Genomic DNA, 23,189 nt, shown 5'->3' with positions numbered 1-23,189 from the left:
CACACACACGCGGGAACGCAAGCGTGCGCAGAACACTGAGGGAAAATCTTCTGAATGTCTTAATCACAGAGCCACTAAAACAAGACTCCATCATCACACAAAATAAGAGTATAATAATTACAAGAGGCAGACAGGAAAGTGAAACGGCATAAGAAAACATGTTTTGTCGTTCCCGTCGTTAGTTCCAGAGACAACAGCTGTTAGCTGGGGCGGCGGCGAATGCTCCTGAAGTCTCCATAATCACGCCGTTATTGAAGTGAGGACAAAAAGGGCACTAATTGCAAGGGAGCAATCTAAACGTAATAGGTTACACACCCAGGCGACGGCGCACAATGCTAACAGCTAAAAAGAAGAGTCGGGTTGAAAAAAAACATACAAAATCACGACAGAGAGAAAACATGCACGCACACGCGCACAACACTGTATAACAGTAGCGTTTCCCTCATTTTCTGCCAATTACCTTCTTTCCCTGTCAACAGTTTTAATAACCTCGATCATTTCCACAAGCCCCTTTTTTCTTTTTTGCATGCTTTTTTTGCTTCAGTTAAATAATTTCGGTTCTTTAATATGCAAATGCACCCATTGGCATGCATGGGTGAAGAGGCTTCAGCTCCTTGAGATGTGTCAGTATATTGTCGAGCACCTGCACCTCGGGGAAGGCTTGATTTAATTGACACCTAATACTATTCATTATTCCACTTAGTGAGCATCTCTGCTAGTCACCTGTAGGCTGCTCGAACACCGTGCTGCCATTTCCTCCAGTCGACAGCTGCTGTAAATAGACTGACTAACCTTAGTAACTCCTTTTAGTATTATTATTTATTTACAACTACTACTACTACCGATTATAATAATAAATATTGTAATGTTTAAATGTTATGAATTTATAATATTTTAAATATAAAAAAAAGATTCCTCTAATTTTAAGAGCATTGTTTTTGGTTGATAAAAGCTATTAGGAACAAGTGGTGTTATGGAGGCTGGATTGTAATTACGAGGAAACAGACTCTGCTATAAAAAGACTGTAGTGTCATTGTCTTTATTTGGCAGAGCTGAGGCGCTAATCTCAGCGCTGACCCCATCGTCCCAGCCAATCGCACAATTCCTGACCTATCTAAACAGGACACGTGTCTATCAAGCACATATGAATTAACCACTCCCAAGAGGCTTCACCTCTTGAGCAGGGCAGCACATGACCTCTTCTTCAATCCATTTTACTGCAGGACTCGGCACTAATCAGGGTTGAATTATTAAAGTGAGCAGCCACCGATGATCAATTCACACCGGCCAGGCCTTCCACGACAGGGTACTTCTTCAGCACTAATGATACAAGAGAAATTCCATCGGACAATGAAAGACATACACGGAAATAGATCATGCTGATTAGTAACGTGAATGGGAGAGATAAAGTTGAAATATGTGAAATAGAAGAAATAAAGAGTTCAAGTTCAATCAAAGCTGTGGATAAAAACTATATTCATGGCATGTTTGCGCCGGGAAGACACCCTGCCAGATACCGTCACCCTTAGAAGGAGAGGAATTCTGGGCACCATACACAAGAAGAAAACTGAATAATAAATATTGGTGAAGACAGCAAGACACTAGCAGAGGGTCAGCATCTTCTGAAGGAAAGCCATGCAAACGAAGACTTGGGCAAGCGATTAAAACACACCCCTGGAGCCTCCCTTCCCCTGACAGGAGGAGGAGAACGAGATGAAATTAAAGCAAAGTTGAAAGAGAGATTTCTAGAGAGAGAAGTACAACTCAAGGATCCTACAGATTGAGAAGAGGAGGGAGATATTAGGAGGGAGGAAAAGGGGGGCACAAGAAGAAGGGGGTGGGGGGGTGGGGAATCCAATCAGAACTTAGTGTGGAGAGATCAGGAGCCAAGATAAGCCCATACTCCGAGCCCCCAAAACTGCAATCTCCTCTTAAGCTGGAGAGTGGCAGCTGGCAGAACAGCTGGTGAATAGGATTAATGTCAGAAGAATGAAATAAAACTCAACATATGTCCGAGCCTGAGGTGTTGGGACTGCACGTGATTGTGCCCCGATGGATGCCATGTGTGCAGCTGGAAGGAGCTGCGCTGGAGCTCGGCTGCGCTGCCTTCCCCACAAGGTCACTTTTAAGAAAACTAGGACCATTTAATGCTTGGATAGCAAAATGAACTTTCACTCCCCTGTCCTCTTTAGTCTCCTCTCAGGCTGAGCGAGCCCTCAGAGGCGGCCCACCCCGACTGCTCCCCTCCTGCCTGCTGCTGCTGCTGCTCATTACGGTTCACTCAAGAAACATCTTCAGCAAACACGGAGAGGAAAAGCTACATTCTGCCAATGAACTTCACAAATTTCATACCTTATATTCTCAGGACGAGAATGACAATGAGAAGTAATAACTATACCCTCAGAGTTTCAATATGTGACACAGTCAGGCACTTTTAACACAACTAAAATGCACCCCTCCAAAAAACAAAGATAATCCTCCTTATCGGGAAAAACAACTCATACAAATTTAGTCTAATTTGCGAGATCCTGCTGTGACAGGATACAAAGTAAAAAGAATAACAATGTTGGTAAATATTGAAAAAATAATGCAGTTTTTTTTATGGGCTGCAAAATAAAAGAAAAAATATTTTCTCAGGACTGCCTCTCATTTAAGATACACACTTTACACACAAAAAAATAAACTCTCATATTTAATAACTTAGTCTGTCGCCTTATTGTGTCCCATCTTGTCCTTTGTCTATTGTGTAAATCTTTGTTTTATGTTTATTTCATTTATATTTGTCTAAGTGTATTTATTTCTTAACTTGCAACCAAAATAAATTCCTCATCCATTTCTACAACATTCTGATGCTTCTCAAGGGTTTGGATTTTGTAAACCGGACTATAATTAATGTTTCTTTCTTTTCTGAAAAGTAAATAAATTAAAAATAAAAATACACAAAGACAGAAAAAAATGCATCTTATGAAACCATCTTAAAATACTGCTGAAAGGATTGAGGACATGTGAAGGTACGAAATAAGAAGAGATATGCGGATTTAATCTTAATTTATAAATTCCATTTCATGTCGGTAATCATTAGAGCCCACATACTGTAATAAATTATAATAATTTCACACAAGAATTAAATTACTGGGTACCTTGCAGAGGAGCCATTTTTATGCTGGCTACCCTGCAATCTAACTGTCAGATATAAACCCTTCTGCTAATCAATGCTTCAAAACATTCACTTTTATTCATCTACGTTGAATTAATAAAAATGTGTGAATAATGTCGCTTACTGTGATCATTTCAGCTCAGAGTGATTTAGTAAATTAATGGGTGCTAGGGACAAAAAGAAACTGATAGGATCCACATGAATAGATTAAAATTTGCTGTGAAGCCAACTGTCTTGAGTCATCACTGAAACTTTATTTCATCTTAAATGCCGGAGCAACTTGGACATGCTTGAGAGGTTCTCCCCACAATATACGGCGAGTTAAAAACATGGCGTCAAGAAGATAATGTGCTACTAAAATAAAAATAGAAGACATATCAAGCATAAAAACACTACAGCTCGGTTTATATGCACTCTTTGGATAAAGTAATTGACAGTGTTTTATTTCTTGAAGTCTTAATGTTAAAGTTCAAAAAATTGAGAGAAAGAATTAAATTTGATAATCTTTAGTACACCAAGTACGCAGTAAAACTAGTGTTTTACAGCCACAAGTGAACTGTTTTATAGTAATAAACAGTACTGTATGAGTGCATCAGGGCATTAAAAAGTGAAAGTTAAAAGGAGGCATCTTCGTTCTTTGTAAAACTCGCTTGACTAATTAAGGAAGCATATTTTCCACCGCTGCCACTGATATTCTCCGTTTTTATGAGGCAACAATTAAAAATGTTTATGGTCCCGTGGAGCGCGCTCTGTTTACCAGCATGTCAGAGTTCAGCGCTCACGCACACGGGCCCAAAAGGTCACTATTTTTAGCCACCGACCTCCATTCTCTCGCACACACATGCAGCTATCGTGTAACTGCACACTCCTACTACATCACAGACCACCAGTGACTGCCGGGTTCAGCCCACACAGCTGCACACAGCAATACAATCTACCTACGGAGTACCATTGAAAAGTACAGACACAATCTGACTGGTTCTGCCCATTATCAGCAGAAGGACACCATAAGAAGTATATGTCAATTTTACAGAGGCTAAAAGGTAGTTTCTTTGTCTGTTGATATTTAAGAAACTATAAGGAGAGGCTGTGACGGGACGGCGCAGTTACCGGTAACCATAGTACTTCAAAAGGTTAAGAATTTCAATTCCTCTCAAGTCTACTTGTCGGTCTACAGCTAACACACTCAACATTGTTTCCTGCGTGGTTCTACAACAATGGCCACCATATTTTCTTTCAAATCGACCCATTACTTTTTCTCTCTGCTGTGGGGTCAAATCCACCACAACATGCTGTGAGAGGACGGAAAACGCTGCCATTTCACATGGAGCTGAGCTCATTTCTTTATCACCTCTCAAGAATGGGAAAAAAAAGTGTGTGAGAGACGGAGAGATGGAGAGACAAAGAAAAATATATACAGGGTAAAAAAATACGGCATACAACTCCAGACCCAGACCACTGTAGAGAAGGCATCCTCAAGCAGGGCACTCTGGGAAATTAAAGGAGTGAGAAAAGCGTGCCTCGCTACCCAAATCGCAAATTTAAGTAGATGGAATTTTATGGAAAAAAAAAAAAAAAATCTTTTTCCCAGCCTGCAAAACCATTAATTAGAATTAAAACTCATAACTTCAAGCTATCATTGGAACTTCATGACATGTAATGGATGACAGGGTCCTAAAACGTATTAACCACTCGACCTACGCAGACTTAAAATTATATGGGGGCCACTCCCAATGAGAGATGGTGTTCAGCGAATAATTACGATGATCCGAGCTGCAACGTTCGCTGAGCAATAAAACATGTTTCTATCTGTTTTTTCTGACATCCCATCTCATCCCCTTGCACCTTATTGAACAAAGAGAGGAAGAGAGAGGAAGACACAAGGAGACAGACGAGTCGTAAATGGTTTTGTCGTGTACAGCACTCGGGTCGATGTGTATCGTTCATCTTTTAAAGGGATAGTTCACCCAATTTTTTTTTTTAAAAATTGTTCCCAGCTTGTATGATTTTCTTCTACTAAATACAAAAGATATTTAAAAAAATTACGTCAATGTGGTCCAAAACAACACTAGATCCTACTGACGTTCATTATACAGACAAAAAAGCCATTTAAAAGAAAGTCACAAAGGTTTGGAAAGACGTGAGGGTGAAAAAATGATGCCAGAATTTCCATTTTTGGGTGAACTATCCCTGTAATTTTTTGGAGAAGGAAAACAACGTATTTGTGTGTGTACAGGAGGGCTTGTAGCTGTTGTGTCTGTGAATTTCAGAAAGGGTGGCGGTATTAGCAACCAGATGGAGCTGACGTAGCTGGGTCTTATAAAACAAGTCTTGCTATGTGGCCTGAAATCATTAGCTGGGCACACCGGCCCGTCTGTGGCTACGGTGTGAGTTACATTGACACTATTTTGATCCTAGTCAGATGACACCAGCTCTTTTGTCCAGTTATGTGCAGTCAATGCCTGGGAACTGAGTACAAGGCGGGTGGTGGTGATCTCACACTCATATAGCGCAAATGCAACACACGCTTTACAGGTTAAGCCCAGCTCATCTCGATCTGACCACTTTTAATCTACATAAAGGGTCCTGCTTTTTCCACCGGCAGTGCTCAGCTGCGCAGTGACAGATTTAAGGCTAATTAATGGGGTGGTCCTCTTTTCTCAGGCATCAGCATTTTGCTTTTCTCACTGTGCTAATCCAAATACCAAGAGGGGAACATAAAGATGCTTGCTCATTAAAACCACTCATTCCAGTGCTGCTTTACACATATACCACTATTCCAACACCGCTGTTAAACAAGAGCAGGACTCAACGCCGTCCCCATCAACACTGTTGCTTGGGACAACACTCATAACTTTCATCTCATCATATTACAGTGGCCCCAAAAGTGTTTGTACACATTAGCCACATTTAAACATTTATGAATGTCACTATATTAAATAAAAATAAACAACAACAAAAAAGGTTTATGTAAAGAAATAAGCATACTTTAAAGGATTAGTTCACTTACCCCCATGCCATCCAAGATGTTTATGTTTTTGTGACGTAGGCGGAAGTACCGATCCAGTCTCTACAAAGCGAATGTGCAAAGACTAGTCAAACAAACGGCCTTTACAAAAAAAGGGTAAAACAACAATGTCGGGCGATTTTGAAGTTGGAGGAGAAAATGAGATGGAGTTTTTCGTCCTACCGCGGTACTTCTGCTTATGTCACGCGTGGCCTTTCCAACATAATTACATAATGCATGGCGCATCGCAGAGCTAGTGCAAGACGAGCATTTGTGATTAAAAAGTATATACATTTCGCTAGACAAGACTGTTATTTCTCGGCTGGGAGCGTGTAGAGCCCTTTGAAGCTGCATTTAAACTGCATTTTGGACCTTCAACCCATTGTACCCCGGTGAAGTCCTGGAATGTTTTCCTCAAAAAACTTAATTTCTTTTCAACTAAAGAAATAAAAACATAAACATCTTGGATGACATGGGGGTGAGTAAATTATCAGGAAATTTAAGTGAACTAATCCTTTAAGCAAACATTTCACAAAAGAAGATACACATATACATAACAATATACATATTCTGTTCAAAATTAAGTCAAAGTATTTGGACACTTACTTTGTGGCTGTCAGGTGTTAATGGAACATGTCGATAAAGTGATTGTCATGGACATCACTTGTAGTTACTCAGCTAGGACATGTCTGAACTTGAGAAGAACTGACCTCATACATCCACTAAAATCACCTTCAGTCTATTTGGTTAATTGAAAAAAAACTTAATTGACAAAATTGACAAAAAAAAAAATGGTGACAATAAATATAACATCACTTCTTTACAGATGCCACTTGGATTGATATTTATTATCTATACTGCAGTGACATTCAGAGATTTTAAGTGTGACTTGCATGTCCAAAGGTATATAGATATTCTTTAGGACCACAGTATATTTAGGGTTATATAGTAAATAAAATTATGCCTAAATAAATATATCACAACATGCAAATTAAAAGTATTTTGTACGTTGTCTCTAAATAATAATAAAAAAAAAAATTAACATTTAGAGATGACAAAAAATACATTTTGATAATTTGCATAATGTGTTGTATTTATAATAAATGTAAATATTGCTTTTTTAAAACATGCATTAGTGCACACTTATACACTTATATAGGACCCTAGTAGGTTAATGTGATGTATACATTAAGGTATATGAAATGCAGTATAAGAAAGTCTCATTCACAGCTGAGGAGACGTACCTATGGTGAGAGAGGGGGGACAAATGGAGCTCTGTTCAGGAGCCCTGGCTGTGATTTGTCTCCCTGAAACACCCGTTTCCTCCTATCAGGAGAGCCTCAGCTCAATGACAGAGACCGGCACAATGGAGGCGTTGTGCTTGATCCCACACAAGAGGGACAGAGTCAACAGCTGAGCTCGAGAGAGAAGATGGCTCCTGGAATGCTCTGCAGCAGTTGCTACTGTTGACTAATGGGAATCTGAGAAGAGGGAAGGTGATATGGATGCAGAGAATGGCACAGTGAGGCAGAAGCAGCTGCTTGTTTTGTCATCTGAAAGAGGAGCACTCTATTTGGAGCAGGGACAGAGTTTTGGAGGTCCACACTAGGCAGTCAGGAGGGGAACGATTTGTCTCTCCTGTCACATGCTCCTCGGGGTAGTGTGTTTGTATTATGGATGTTTGATATGAAGCATACAGGCTGCAAAGGGTTTTGATATGGATTGAACAGAGCTGCCAGAGTCTGTTTGTATCAGTTTTTTTTTTTTTTTTTTTTGGTGCTGAAGGCTTGTCAGTAGTGTATCTCTGTCTCTAAGGGAAATGACAGGAGGAGTAGGCGCTATCATTTTTGTCAAAGTCCACAGAGTGGCAGAATGCCCGCAACGTAAAAAAATCTATTTGCCGTCTGCCTCGCAGGGTGACAAGAGAGTTGACTGGCAAGGAGCAGAGAGCAGAAAGACAAGCTTTTGATCATGTGTCCTAACAAGCCATTCCAGCTCATGTCTGCTCAACCCCAGCAGATTTACATTACCTATTCAAACAAAAGTGATGGGCCAGATCTTGCTCTTTACTGAGCTACCAACTCACCCGCACACTAGCTTACCTGCCAACTCTCGAGATTCACACATAACCCTGAAGATAACATATTTTGACGTGTACGAGCACACTTGGATTAATCAAACCCTTAGGCTTTCTTTCTGACAAGCAGTCCGGTCGAAGGTAGACAGAAGAGTGCAAGAGGCGAGAAAACTTCCAACGACTGATGTTTGGCCCAGTGTACTCTGCCCAAGGGATCGGTGGACTGACATAACAGAGAGATGGAACGTTGCGTTTGAAGCACGCTTCCAGAGCTCAGGTTCGGACCGAACACTAGCCAAGAAATTAAAAAGATCGACCTCATTGTGTATGCATCAAGTCTAGGGCCGGTGCCACACATCATTACAACAAAGATTGTTATTAATTAGGTGGAATAGAAATCAGAAGTGGATGACAGGGCAGCCGGAAAGCAACGCTAGCCCCTCTGCTATTTCAACAAGAACCCTTTCAAGAGGGTCATAAAAATGCAACCGAAATGGCATGCGGTAAAACAGCTTTCGGCACTCAATTCTCCCGCTGCCCAAACCCATCAATCTCTCGATCTCGATGGGGAAAAGACACATGCTGCCTGGAGATATTGGACTGGATGTTGAAGAAAAGGAAAAAAAGTACAGATTTCAGTAAGAAATGTATAAATATAGGGGAGTGTGGTAGGTTCCTAAAAAATGCCTTCACAAACACACTTCAACAGAAAAACGAGTGCCTCAAAGGAGGTTTTGAGGAAAGATAGCCCCCATAGAGCAGATCAGGAAGGTAACACACACACACAGCTGTTATTCAAATGCACACCGGTGCTCACCTGCTGCTGAAATGGCTGAGATCTGCAGGGCGGGGGGGCTCTAGAAATATCCCCCTGCTCCAGAGATCAGGCTTTACGTGGGATGGAGGCAATGAAGAATCTGCCCCCCCCCTGCTAAACTCATTAACTCAATACACAAAGTTCCAGGTGTATAGAGCCGTTCACTAACCTCGACTCTCCTCTACCCCCCCCAGAGGGCTCAGGGTTACCAGCTCAGAGAAAGCCCTCAACCATGCCACATTAGCAACTGTTCATGTTGTCACCTAGGTCACTCCTGCGGGTGTAAATCACTCGTCTTCAGAAAGTGCCTCTTCTACACCTGTTTGCTCTGACATTTTTCTAAACGTGGTTAACATCCTTGCCCTTTCACTTTTACAGGGTGTATAGGGTTGAGCAACTGTGCAGGGACACTGACACAAGAAACACTTTTTTTATGGCGGTTTTTGTCCAATCTATGAGAATTATGAGCATTATATAACAAATCCTGGCAAACAGCTGATTTTTTTTCTAGAAATGTTAAGTAAAATGCATACTTTAAAATTGATAGTTTTTGTAACAGATTGCAAACTACATAACAGCGTGTGTGGTCTTCAGCAGAAGTGGTGCACACTGACAGGATGTCATAGAGGAATGACAGGCTCCATGGATGGTCTATTTTTCAGCCACTAATCTGAACTCCTGCCACTGAACTGCCTGCAAAATGTAATGCTGGCATTCAGACGAACAGGGCTCTAAGCGTGGATTAGCAGCAAACAAGCTATTACCAGCAGCCATGGCCAATCCTGCCAATACAAGACTGCTGACTAAGTTGGCAGAGCCAGTGGTTCACTGGTGCCCAAACTAGAGCAGTAGGCAGCATGCCTTCTTGACTAGGTGTGGATGCTTCTCCCTGTCTGCTACAAAGTGATGTGGGAATGTTAAAGTGAAAAGAAAACTTGGGATGCGCCGATGTTAAAATTCTGTCCGCTACAGATAGGCCAAGAATAAATAATAAAATAAAATAAAATAAAATAAAATAAAATAAAATAAAATAAAATAAAATAAAATAAAATAAAATAAAATAAAATAAAATAAAATAAAATTTAAAGTCAGTAAGAGAGATGGGCAGTGTCTAAGCATACTGCTCAATGTACAAATCAGATATTTGGAGCATTAAACTGCAAACAAATCAATTCAAGGTTGAATAAGGGTGAGAGCAGTTCATTGAAATAGAGGTTAAAGAATCACTCCACTAAAAAGGAGTGTTCATAAAACTGTCGAAAGAATACCACATAACTGCAACAATGAAAACAACCAACAGCGAAGGATTCATATATCAACGATCATTACTTAAGTACATTTCATAAAAAGGGCCTTAATTGCTTGTGAATCCCAGACAAGGTCACCTAGAATCTTTATAATGGACCTGATCATGTCCTGTTTATTTTTCTTTTTTTTAATTTTGATTATTTTCCTCTTTAGGCATTTTAAACAATCAAAAAGCACCATCTAGAGAGCTCTCTATAAATAATGTTTTACAATACCAGTTACAGAAATTCCTAAGACCTCTGTGGATGAAGAGGTTCATGTGGCACTTTTACAGCGAAGGTGACTATTCAGCTTAATGCAGTCCTCTAGGCAGGATATTTTCATTCATTAGAGCGGTCACAAGCACTTAAGGCACTTTAAGGATTGTTAGTGAGAGGAGAGATGGAGATGACAGTCCGGTTTCACTGACTTGCGGTATGGTTCTAATAGGTCTGATTGAATTTGAGAGCGGTTGACTTTTAGGGCCCCAGTGCACATTCAATTAAGTGTGTGTAAAGACGGGTAAGAAGTACAGTGTGCGTCTATATGAAATGCAACCTTTCAAGTATGTCTGAATCTATCTCTCCTTGACTGAAATCAAAAGACACTCTTTTACCAACAAAGCGTTACGCTTCACTGCAGTATGTGCTGCCTACACAATGCCATTGTCAAACACTAAAAAGCTTAAGACCAGGCAAAAGCAATCATAAGAGCCAAGGTTTATTGGAATAATGGAGGGAGATGGTTAAAATTTTTAGCTTTAACAGTGTTCAAACAAAAGAATGGAAAAGTTTTATTTTCTGCAAATTTAAGATTTCTTGGTTTGCAATGTTACGGCAAAGTTAAGGAGATTACTTCTTTACTTTATTACTGTATTACTTGTCATTGATATTTTTATTTAAAAAAAGAAGCGTCAAATCATTTCCTGTTGCACATATTCGTTGTGGTGTTAAAACCTGCCCCACTTTCTACTATACAGTATGCGAAAGGCCCTACATCAAATGGGTAATATGTCCAAATGTGCAGTCAGTAGGAGAACAATACTCAGATGAAATACTATATCAGTTGTCCATCAAACACAGTACATAATTTAGGGCACAGTTTTAGTGTGACTGCACCTTAAGACAGTTAGCAGGGTAAGCTAATGAAAGGTTACAGTTGTTCCCTTAATAACAGGCTGAGATGAGCAATATTTTTAGCTTGTCCATTCTTTGCCTCACATAACATAACGACATGCTTTGTCGTTAAGACAACACATGTCTCTCTCAATTGCTTTTGGAGTCATGCAAGGGGTTAATCCTGACATTTGAGGTTCTGCAGGCATGAAGATTCCCCTTACAGCTGCACCAAACTGAGACGTCCTCAAGGACGCAGAACCGCTCCATTTTAGCATCTCAGCGCTAACGTGTTGAACTCTGCATGTCTCTTGTGTCTCTCAAGCTCAGAAACTAATTTCCGTGCAAAGGGGGAGATTGTGGCGTGAGGTGTGGAGGCATGAGGTCGGCTCTGTCTCCATTATTAAGGGCAGATTAACACAGCTGTACACTAGAAGTGAAGCACCCTCTCCTGCCTGCACTAAACATACGGGCCTTTAGGATTACGAGCTGCACTTGACCATTTAAATTACAGCAGCAACCGGCCATACCAGCTGGGGCTCATTAGCATAGCACCCTAGCACACAGAGGGCTGAGAGCGCATCTTAAAAAATACCTTACTAGAAACAACAGAAGGAACCTATGAGGAGACGAGCCCTTCACACTACCTCTAGATACCATGGAGATGCAGGAGAGATGAGAAAAAAAAAAAATGCATCAAAAGATTTTTTTTTTTTTTAGTTGAACGTTATATAGCAAGTCACTTTAAGTGCTATTTCCAAAACTGCATTTTGTTTAATACGGCATCTTAATTGACAGACAGGCAAATTATAGGTGGAAATATTTTTAGAGAAAAAAAATCTTAAATCAGTTTACATAAATTTAGATTGCTGTTAAATTATTTCATTGCACCGCCCTACAAAATGAAGCCCCTTTATGATAATGGATGGCTTGTCGTGATTTTCTATATCAATTATGAATATAAAAATATTCATGACTGACAGCCTCTCACTCAGATTTATTTAATTTGTCCTATTTTCTTATTCAAAATATTTCTCTAACCCTTGGCGATAATGAAACAGACCATAAACAAATACGATTAAATTAATATGAAGACCTTCACAGAACGGGAGAAAAAATATGCGAGGAAAAAAAAACAACTTTTAACTGAATTATGGCCTAATTTCTTCCTCTGATCAAGTGTTCGGGCTAAGAGTTCCCAAGATGCTTAAATGAGACTAGTATCTCCCCAAGGAGCAATACTGTCTGAGAGTGTGTGTGTGCGTGTGTGCGTGTGTGTGTGTGTGTGTGTGTAATATTTGATTGTATAGGTTCCTGCTTTACACTAATTATGAGGAGAGAAACCGTTTCAGCAACTCTTTCCAGTATTTGCTTTTTGGTCGTATTCCCAGAGGACTCGCTCCACTGCGGCATGATCTGCATCAAACTATTCATTAAAAGTTTTTAAAAAATAAATAAAACAAAATAAAAAGAAATTTGATCAATTAGTTAGAGTCTCCTTTTAGTCATGGGACTGCTTTTACTGAGCAACTTGCTGCAGAATCTGCAACGTATACCTAGTCAAATTCATAAATCCTTCATATAATAAAATTCTTACACTATACATATGTATTTTATATCTTTCAAATTTAATTGCCAAAACCTTGGATACTTCTGGGCCCTAAACACATGGAAGAAAAAAAAAGTCTTCTTGGAGCTATTTGAGTTGGTCTGTAGATGAATTTTGCGGCATGAATGCTGTCGTCTGTACTGAAGAATAAAAAGGTAATGTTCCTGGCGTCAGGTCGTGGCGTGTGTTTTATGGTCTGAGAGTTTGGTTTGGCATCGCCCGGAGACCACACTTAAGCTGAGGGGTAGTGCCACCCACTCTTTGTCACACTGGACTCGGTTCAGAACAAACTGGAAAACATAGCCACGTCAGTCCTCCCAGATTAAACGATGGTGTGTGTGTGTGTGTACAGTGGGAGAAAAGAGACAGATTATACTGAATGAGAAAGAATAAGGCATTATAGAGAAAGAGGACAGGCGAACGAGGAAAACAGAGTGACTGAGGAGATCGACGCATGCCAAAAAACGCTTCTCGCTAAGAGAAACGTAAATTCCTAAATCCAAACACACAAATAAGCCGAAACCTTCCGTACCGTCTTGCTCTGTCTTTGTCATCTCCTCTAGTTTCTTCTGTTTCAGTGTGTCCACCACATCGGCCAGGCTTCCTTTGCGGCGCTCTGGTGTTCCGAAGGCTGAGCTGCTCAGCAGGTCGCCGCGCTCCCTGGCCCCCTCCTCTGGCTTGTGTGGAGAGGTAGAGTTATTCCGGAAGGAGTATAAGGAGCATACTTTATTGCTGTCTGATTCCTGCAGGAAAAAACAAAAGAATTTGAGAGAAGGTTTTTTTACTTTTTACATTATGAAAAAATAGATGTTAAATGTCAAAGTATGAAAAAGATAGCAATATAATCACATTTAAAATACAATAATAAGTTTAAAAATTAAGAAAATGCTAAAGACATATATATTAGCGAAAGTGAGTTTAGGTCACTTTAAATGATTACAGACCTTGGCAAAAAAAAAAAAAAAGGGGGGGGGGGCAAAATATTTAGTGGTTTTAACCATTTTAATCACAAAATCACTGGTCAGGAAATTAGAAAGAATTGCACAAATACTGTAGTTAAAGTAACGGAAAAGCCTTCCTCAACTTGCAGACAGCTTAGGAAGAAGAAGAGCCAGTGTTGTTCTACTTAATGTTACTGGCTTCAAACAGTTCACGAATAGTTGAAAAATGTCTCCCAGTTCGTTTAAGTTTAATGTGAGACCAAATATTCACTATCGGGTTCAAATCTGGACTCTGACAGGCCAAAACATGAGCCTGATGGACTTGTTCTCAAGCCATTTCTTGGTTGTCTTTGCAATTTGGGCAGGAGGATTGTCTTGTTGGAAGATAACATCTGATCATTCCTCTTTAGATATCAACTTTTCATTTGTGGAAAGCAAGCCATTCTGCAATATGCTCCTGTACTCCAAAGCATGACTTTTCACAGTGAAGTAGCTCACTAATACCAGCAGCTAAAAAGGCTCCCCACAATGACACCTCTTCCTCCATACTTCACTGTGGTAGAGATGCATTTATTATTATATTTCTCAGCAGATTTTTGAAGACACTGTGCAACTCGTGTTTCATTGTGATTCATCACTCCACACACAGCTTCCCATATTCCGCCAAAAACTTAATTCTGTCTTTGATGTTTTTTTCTGAGACAGCAATGGCTTTTTAATTAGTGCATTTGCTTAAATTTTTTCTAATTTCCTGACCAATAATTTGTGGTTAAGATAATTAAAAGCTTAGTGTTTAGCCATTCTGGGCTTTTTTTTTTTTTTTTGCCCAGAATTGTAGATGAAGGGGTGTTTAACTACTCTTTTCTCTTCACAATAGTCATTGCTGTAATTCCTTTGCAAAGGTTATGAGTGCGTGTTTGAGCCGAGCTCGAGTGCAGTGTAATTTGTTGGTTCGAGCGGGTGGCTGTTCCGCGCGGAACCCTCCAGGCCATCGTAAATCTGGGCCCTGTCTCAAGCTGCTGTTGTTTTGCGGTCCCACCTGTGTGTGGTTTAGTGGTTAACTGAGCTTCTGTCTGCAGCTGATAGCTCAGTGTTCCCCGAGCGAGTACACAGAGAGGGAAAACAGAGTGAAAGGGAGAAGCGATCTGTTTGTCTGAGCCTACACAGATCCCAGTAACTCTACACACTACTGAGTGATTGTAAAATAAAGTGCAAAAGCACATTAGTGAGTGGAGAGGGAGTCCTGACAGAGAAGAATTTGGGCATAGGATTGTTCCATCAATGAGAGAAAAACTGGCAGGTGTATGTTTGGAGAGCAGGGCACAGACGGGCATTAGGGCAGTATGATTATGTGGCAGGGGTACACGAATGAGATCACTCAAATCAGGTGGCACAGACTGAGGGTTCTGCTAACACACGAAGGAAGTCAAATTTACAGACGACAACATTAAATGGAGACTTGATATTAAAGTCTGCAATCAAAAGTCAGCGATACCAATATGAACTCAAACATGTCTCATCAAATTCTTCAGTTTATTTACTCTAACTCTATTGTGTCTCAATTTTTTCTCAATTTTTATGAATATGCTACCGTTCAGAGTTTCAGATTTTTAGGAAATTAATATTTTTTTCAGCTAGGATGCATTAAATTGTTCAAAAGTGACAGTAAATACATTTATAATACTAAAAAAAGCAAAAATGATTTTGAACTTTCTATTAATCAAATTATCCTGAAAAAAAAAATGTATTGAAAAACAAACTAAACATAAAATATACTAAAAATATAGAGTAGCACAACTGTTTTCAACATTGATAATAATAAGAAATGTTTCATGAGCAGCAAATCAGCATATTAGAATGATTTCTGAAGGATCATGTGACACTGAAGACTGGAGTAATGATGCTGAAAATTCAGCTTTGCCATCGCAGGAATAAATTACATATTTTAAACATTACAACAAAATATATTAAAAGAGAAAACAGTTATTTGGACTTAATAATTTAATAATATTGTAATTTTTACTTTATTTTTGGGCCCCTAGGGTAATATGAAGACAAATTAATACTTACATGAAACATAACTGGCAAATGCATTAAGTCTCCTGGCCTATGAATGAGTAATACCTGAGCAATAAAATTTTATTCTGTTCACATAAATATGGTAATGCTTGCACACAGGCGACACTGAGATTAACAATAACACCAATAGCAGAGACAACTGTCTGTCTTTCATTTTATACTCCGGTTTAGTTTTTATTCACTGCCTACCTCCAAAACCAATTTCAGCGCTGGCATTCTTCTTTTTATGTTTGTACAACTTTGCCCATTTTATCTTTTATTCCATGGCATTCTCTACACTTATATTGACATACCAGATCTTAATGCATGACTCAATATACACTAAAAAGAATTTCAAATGTATACAGTAAGAGTCTGCACATACTTCACATTACATTTACATTTTACAGATGCTTTTATCCAAAGCGCAGTGAAATATTTATCAGGTGAGAGTTGAAACAAACTACAACCCCACTGAAGAAAAAATCTCACTCAACAACAGGACGTCCTGCTCATGTGAATACAAGCGAGAGCGAGTGCACCGCTCACTGCAAATCAAACACAAGCAGCTGCACTTGAACATCAAATGAGCACAATTAACTTTTCATATGCTTTCCCTCATTATATCAAGAGGAAACCAAGAGATCATCCCATGCATATCCAACCACAGCAGTGCGGTAACAATTCTTTGAAATGCTCTTCTAATTACACCAATCACAAAAGCTCTCTGTAATCCAATTAGGAACCAGCACCACCTGAGCAGTGTTGAAGTCTTCTGCATTTACATGTGAGGAAGAGGTGAAGACAGCCATTATTATATTATATTATATTATATTATATTATATTATATTATATTATATTATATTATATTATCAAATGTATCAAATTTACATAAGTTTATACACTTCTTTCCTTGAAAGGAATAAAAAGACACATATATGAGACATTTGATTAGAAATGTTGAAGTTCATATTTAAATCTTTGACTTTTGATATCTTGGCACATCTGAGCATAGATTGAGACATTGTGGAGGTCTCTTCTGAACTTCTACAGGAGAGAGATGCATTTTTTTTTTCATGAGAAAAATCTGAAAAGCTGTTCAGATAAGAAAAGTCTCCATTTTATCTCTATTTAATCTCATTGCTTTCTAGGAGAAATATTTGAGATAAAAAATCTCATTTCTATTTTTCTTTCCTATGGGTGCAAAAGTGCATCCTGTTGTCCGTAACACACATTTGATGTCACACCACCAATGGAATGCAAACTTTAGTTAAAGAAAAAGCAAAAATCCTCTCATGACAGCTACATTTTTAGGCTAATTAAAGAGGGGTTTGGCGTCTGGATGCTGCCGGGCCAGGGGAGTCCAGACCTCGGGGGCTGGTCGGAGTCATCCTAGCTTTGGGCAAGCAGCAGCAGCAGCAGAGGGAAGGTTTATAGAGAATTCCCTTTTACAAGCATCGAACAATAAGTGGCTGTCAGTCTCACGTCTGGGCTCTATGCCTCTTGGTCTAGAGAGACCACCACGGAGGAAGGGGGGGCTCCCTTAACTCCCTCAAATTCCCACTCCTCATCCGCTTTCTCATTGTTTCTCTATTTATAGATTCATAAAATCGCTCTGACATGAAATGCAATTCAATACGTGGTTCTCCTGCACTTTTACAGTGTGAGGGATCTCCAGGCGCTTGTGGGGGACTTAGACTTCAAAGCCGAGTCCTTGGCAAATCGCGAAGTCTTAAGTCTTCATTCAAAAGTGTTCCAGAGAGACCTGCTCTCTTCTAGCTGTGTCCTTGGGTTGAGGATTCCTCTCTGCAGGAGTACAGAGGGTGTGTGTGTTTGTTTTGAGAGAATAGATGTGGGATACATCTAGAGGTTTACAGATGACATGGATGTTGTGTTAATGTCGTAAGATTGTGTCGTAAATGGAAAATATCCAGAAAGTTCTAAACGAATAATCTCGACCAGACGGTTGTCACTCTTTGAATCCTGCCAACAATTTTTAATAATGCAATCTTTCATCTACACCTCATTAGAAAATTAAAAACACACATAGCCTGTGTTAGCACACGTAAATGAGCTATGAAACGCTGGCAGTGGCACTCACCATGCGCTGCTGGGCCGACATCAGGCTGTCCCAGTCGGATTCGGGCGGCACGCTGCTGCTGATTGGCTGGAGCTCCTCCGGGGGAGGTTTGTTGTGGAGCAGATTGTGCAGGGGCAGCTGAGGGGTGACTAGTGACTCAGAGTTCTCTTCCTTCTCCCAGGACATGCGCTCCTGATTCAATCCATCCTCACCTCCGTCAGGGGCCGAGGCGAATGGAGAGGTGGCTTGCTTGGAAGACATGATTCTGCTGAGAGACAGGCAGAGGAAGCGTGTGTCAGAAAACATATTCAAACTTCCAACAACATCATCCAGAATAAAGAGTCTTGCAAATGTCAGACCGGAAATGCTGGAGCTCGACTTTCATTCTCTATGAGTGCTCTCACATCACATATATATGAAGTTGGCAGCCGTTCTGAGCCTCTGTGCCACATCTAACCCCACGATTGGACCGGTATCAGAGCTGGGGAGATCCTATCAATGGCTCTGAGCTTGGTGCGGGGAAAACGGCATGCACTGGGGTCCCTCTTAATCCTTTGTTTAATGTAAATGGACGTGCTGAGCTATGGCTGGAAAGCTGCCTGAGGCAGGCCCGATCCCCCCGCCCCATGGCTGATTACCGCGCTAAGAGGGTTACCATACCATATAACACGCTCTCATTAAAGCGCTAACCCTGCCACCAACCACAAAAAGAGCGGTGACGCTGAGACGCTGACACTTAACGGGAATTTGGTCATTACATTCATATTGACTCTATAAATGTGCCATTTTCCTTCATTTTTTGTTGTAATTGTGCTTTTCTGCTTTTGCAGTTGTACTTAGGGATTAAATCGACCAGGCTGCTATGGCAGAGGGGATGTAACTTTTAAGATTTATAGTGAATTTCCCATTTCACAAAATGGGGTTGGTAAATTAATTTGTTTCAAACAAAAGTCATCATGTCATAGAGCATTAAACTCAACCAAGTTTCTTTAATCCCACAAATTTGACTTTTCAGTCCTAGATAAAATAAAGTAAAATGAACAGGTCATTTGTGTTTTTATAACAATTAATGAAATCACTCTACTACTGCTGAGGAAATGAATACCTAACCTGCTAATCGAATTAAACGCTTGACTTAAATACTTAATCAAAAGACTGCAACTGATCTAGTGATTTGAGAATTAGCCAACACAACTTTTCTACCAGCCTTTAAATAGTCTACTCAGAGATAGTAATTTACACTAGACAGCCAGCACCCATCATGAACAATGACATACACACGACCGACTGCTGACCACAGGGATGAGCATTATTGTTTTGAGTCAGAAATGTCCAGAATCTACAGCAATGGAAGCCAAGCGCTGCCGCTAGCCGCATTAGCCTGGACAAAGGGCATGGGCGTTCTAGGTCAAGGGCTGCAGGTGAGCTAATGTCCTCCCACTGCCCACTGAGACTGCAGGGAGATGAGAGAGAGGCAGGCTGGGTAATGAAGGCAGCCCAAGGTGCCTCCAGAACTCCATCTCCAGCCTTGCCAAGTTTTCCAGCATGTGGCTCATCGTGGGACGAAAACAAATTTGACACCGGGAGAGATTATTTTAACACCAAACTGTGAGTTAATCTGTTCATGTGCGTGCGGCGGCCGTGCACTCCGGCGCATGAGGGATGTGTGGGTTGCAACGGGCTGTCAGGCCCAATTGCTCTCAGGCCCTTTTAAAGTATGACTACTTCATTTAAAGATGTGCCATCAATTTGCACACATGGCTGAGCACTTAAGCCTCACACTCTCAATATGAATTGTTTAATACAGTTCGGTAAGTGAGCTTTAAAAAAAAAAAAAAAAGCTTCAAGCTACTATTGTCTCACGCTAGCTAGCTGCCGTAATATTAATTGCGTTATGCTTACTAAAGAAATATATATAAAAATAATACATACACATTCGCAAAGTCTTAGATGAGCTCTGCGGAAGCCAACAGAAGTGGACAATGGAAGTCAATGAAAGTTAATCAAGTAGGATACCGCAGCTGTGCAAACAAGCTAAGTCTGTTAGTTAGCGCAGAGGAAGGCACCAGAGACCCAGACCGCTCCGCACCCCTATTTTCTTTAGCGAGACCAAGGCCTCAATTTTAATCAGCCAATAAATTGTTTCCTGTAATTATATCAAACAGAAAGTGATCTCTAAAATTGTAGAGCGTTAATTGAAAATCAAATTTAAGAGCAAAGTTCAGAGCGCCGAACGGTGTGCGAAAGGGGCGCACGGCGGCTAGAGGAAGAGAAAGTGAGAGCGAGAGAGAGAGATTTTTTATTCATGGATCCAAAGAGCCGGAGCTTCCAGCACAACAACCCCCACCTTCATCTTCAATGGACTGCGAGCGAAACAAAGCACTTCTTTTGTATTACACAGTAAATCAAGTGGTATTATTTTACCTCTAAAATATTCAGTCTCTCAGGCCTTACCCTCCAGTCTCTAGCCATCAGTCAAACTGCTGAGGCATGATAGTGAGAGAGAGAGGGGCTGACTCCATCCTCCTGTAACATGTGTCTACAGCAATTTTACTCGAAAACGCAACAGATCTGAGCCTAGGCCCCGTAACACTATTTGTCAGTTTGAGTTAATAATTCATTAGGAGTGCTGGGAGGGCGGCTCAGCCAGTGAGTGCTGGGGTTCATGAGTTTTGCCCCCCGATCCCTCCCAACCATAACACCCCCCGCCCCACTCACATCCACCAGGCTAATCTGCACCCACGGCTGAGAATGGAACAATGTGGCCGCCATTTAGCTGGAATAAAGGCCTGATTCCTAGAAGGGTTTTTCCTTTAAGCTCACTTCAGAATCATTTAATTTCTCCCTACAACCCATAAAACAAAAATCAGTATGTGGCGTATGACGGAGGAGGGGAAATAGCCCAGACGCCATCGTATTTCATCAAATGAAATGGTGTTTTACGTTGCAAGAAACACCCATGCAACAGTCCTGCAAGCCACCGCAGCGCTTCCTTTTATTCTTATTAATAATTCAATCTGTTTCTCCAGTAAATAAGTCCGATCCGTTGGTCTTTGTGCATATTAAGCAGAGAATATATCAGCTAAGCCAGAGTGGCCTCATATGAATTCCTGTCAGCCTTCTCCCACTCAGGCCTGATTACACAATAACAATGGACAGCTAACAAACCAAACCAATCAATAAGTGTAGAGCAGCACAGCTTGTCTTTTCGCAGTCCAAGGGAGAGAGAAAGGCCCCATATATAGCTGACAATATTGCGATACGTTTATGAGGATTAGGAGTTAAGTTCTCGGCATGAGTTCTCATGTAGCCTGGAATGCTTCGACTCATGAATTGTTGCCGCTGCTAACGTTTCATCACGCACTGACCTCTGTTTAATTGGTTAGTGGCATTAGAAGACACCCCGCGCTGGTGTTCCTCAGGGGGTCTCATGACTGGGGGCCATGTGTTTTGGGATATCCGCTTTCGCCCCTCTCAATCGTTAGAAGCCCCCTGCTCTTCTGTCTCTGCCGTGTCTTTCTGTTGCCCTTTTATAGACAATGGCGATAAGTAACTCCTGAGCTACGGTGTCACTGCTGCCCCCTTCCCCTTGGACACCCCACACCCCCCTCAAAACCACAGGCCTTTGCAGACCCCCTAAATCACCAGCCACTCCTGAAAGGAAATATTAGAAGGCCGCTTTTCACTCCGGCACCACCACCCAGACCTATATGAAGAGAAATAATCAAATAAAAGGGGGTAAAACAAGAGGGCCATTGTTGAAGGAACTAACGATGGGTGAGCAGAAAAATGGCAAAAGCTGCTTTATGACAGGGCTTCAAGTTTCCACGGGTAACGGCACACACACAGACACACACACACTCGCACGACCGAGCACACATGTGCTTGAGCATATGCACACACGCTTACAGGCTAATATGAAACGTAAAGGTAGGACAGAGAAAGTTATAGCAATGTAAAACGGTGCTATTAAAAAACTTTTCTCATGAGAGTTTAAAAGGCTAATCATAAATCTGAAACAGAGCACTCCAATGCAATTATTTCAAGTGTAACAGGAAGTGTTTGCATCAAAAAGGAAATCCGCAGAAAAAAAAGAAAAATAAATGAGCAACTGTGTATTGTGTAGTATTCCTGCAGTGAGGTTTATAATAATACGCTTTTATGATAATTGTGTTGGTCTCTTGAGTGTAAACAGAGAGTAATAAATGAGCAAACAACACCAGCAAAACAAATAAAAAGAAAGAAAAAATAAACCTTTGCACCAGTAAATACACCCTGACAAAACAATTTCTGAATACTAATGATTTACATTTACAGTTTTTTTTTTTTTTTTTTACCAACAGCAGCTGCTGCAGCCCTAAAGGCTGTGAGTGTTCAATTACAAAGTCATCGATACTTAGTTACAAACAGCAGCACAATGTTAAACATAAAATGAAGATAATACTCTCGCTCATTAATACTAAACATGACTGCAGAGATTTCTGTCAAGGATCACACACACATGAACTGGTGTCCCACAGAGAGTGAGAACAGGAGTGCGAGACATACAGTGGCATGAGTTTGCATATGTGTCTTTGTGTGAGTGTCTCTCTGACAGCAGATCACACAGGTGACGGCACAGACTCTCAAGGTCCTCACCTCCTATAATCAACCCTCTGTCACCTGTGAAACCTGGGCTGGAAAATTATCATCCCTGCTGTAGCTGTTTAGCACCTTCAAATTATCACCTTCCATTGTACCTGAGCAGTCTACCCATCCATGAACAATCATCAGGACAAAAGGAAAGAACGTTGTCTCTCTGAACTAGGGCTTCTGATCAGAAAGTGCTACTGAGTAGAAATTTCAATAGAAAACAAGCTCTATTTTGATATCTCCTCTTATGGCATTATTAATTGATTTATAAGTAAATAAACAATAAAATAAATAGAATTATTATTATGATGTATTGTTATAATTATTATTTAAGAAATAAGAATAAAATGTAATAAAATAACTTTTAAAACATGTAAACAAATAAATAAATTATTATTATTTGTAATAA

The 23,189-nt window shown here is 40.4% G+C and overlaps 1 protein-coding gene across 18 annotated transcripts in view; it reads right to left on the bottom strand.

Annotated features, from left to right (window-relative positions):
* Positions 1–23,189, bottom strand: part of sox6 (SRY-box transcription factor 6) — a 252,272-nt gene that overhangs the window by 89,415 nt on the left and 139,668 nt on the right. For 15 of the 18 annotated variants that reach the window (XM_051901722.1, XM_051901715.1, XM_051901726.1 and 12 more), the window contains 2 exons: positions 18,170–18,416; positions 13,602–13,812 (listed from right to left, as the gene is read on the bottom strand). In XM_051901722.1, the coding sequence (XP_051757682.1) occupies positions 13,602–13,812; positions 18,170–18,416 (458 nt within the window). The remainder of the gene's footprint in view (positions 1–13,601; positions 13,813–18,169; positions 18,417–23,189) is intronic. The other 3 variants (XM_051901723.1, XM_051901727.1, XM_051901714.1) reach the window with 1 other exon arrangement.

Source organism: Ctenopharyngodon idella, chromosome 7 (assembly GCF_019924925.1).
Source record: "Ctenopharyngodon idella isolate HZGC_01 chromosome 7, HZGC01, whole genome shotgun sequence".
NCBI classification, from domain to species: domain Eukaryota; kingdom Metazoa; phylum Chordata; class Actinopteri; order Cypriniformes; family Xenocyprididae; genus Ctenopharyngodon; species Ctenopharyngodon idella.
Note: the sequence above shows the minus strand (reverse complement) of the source record. Positions and strands in the feature narration are given on the sequence as shown.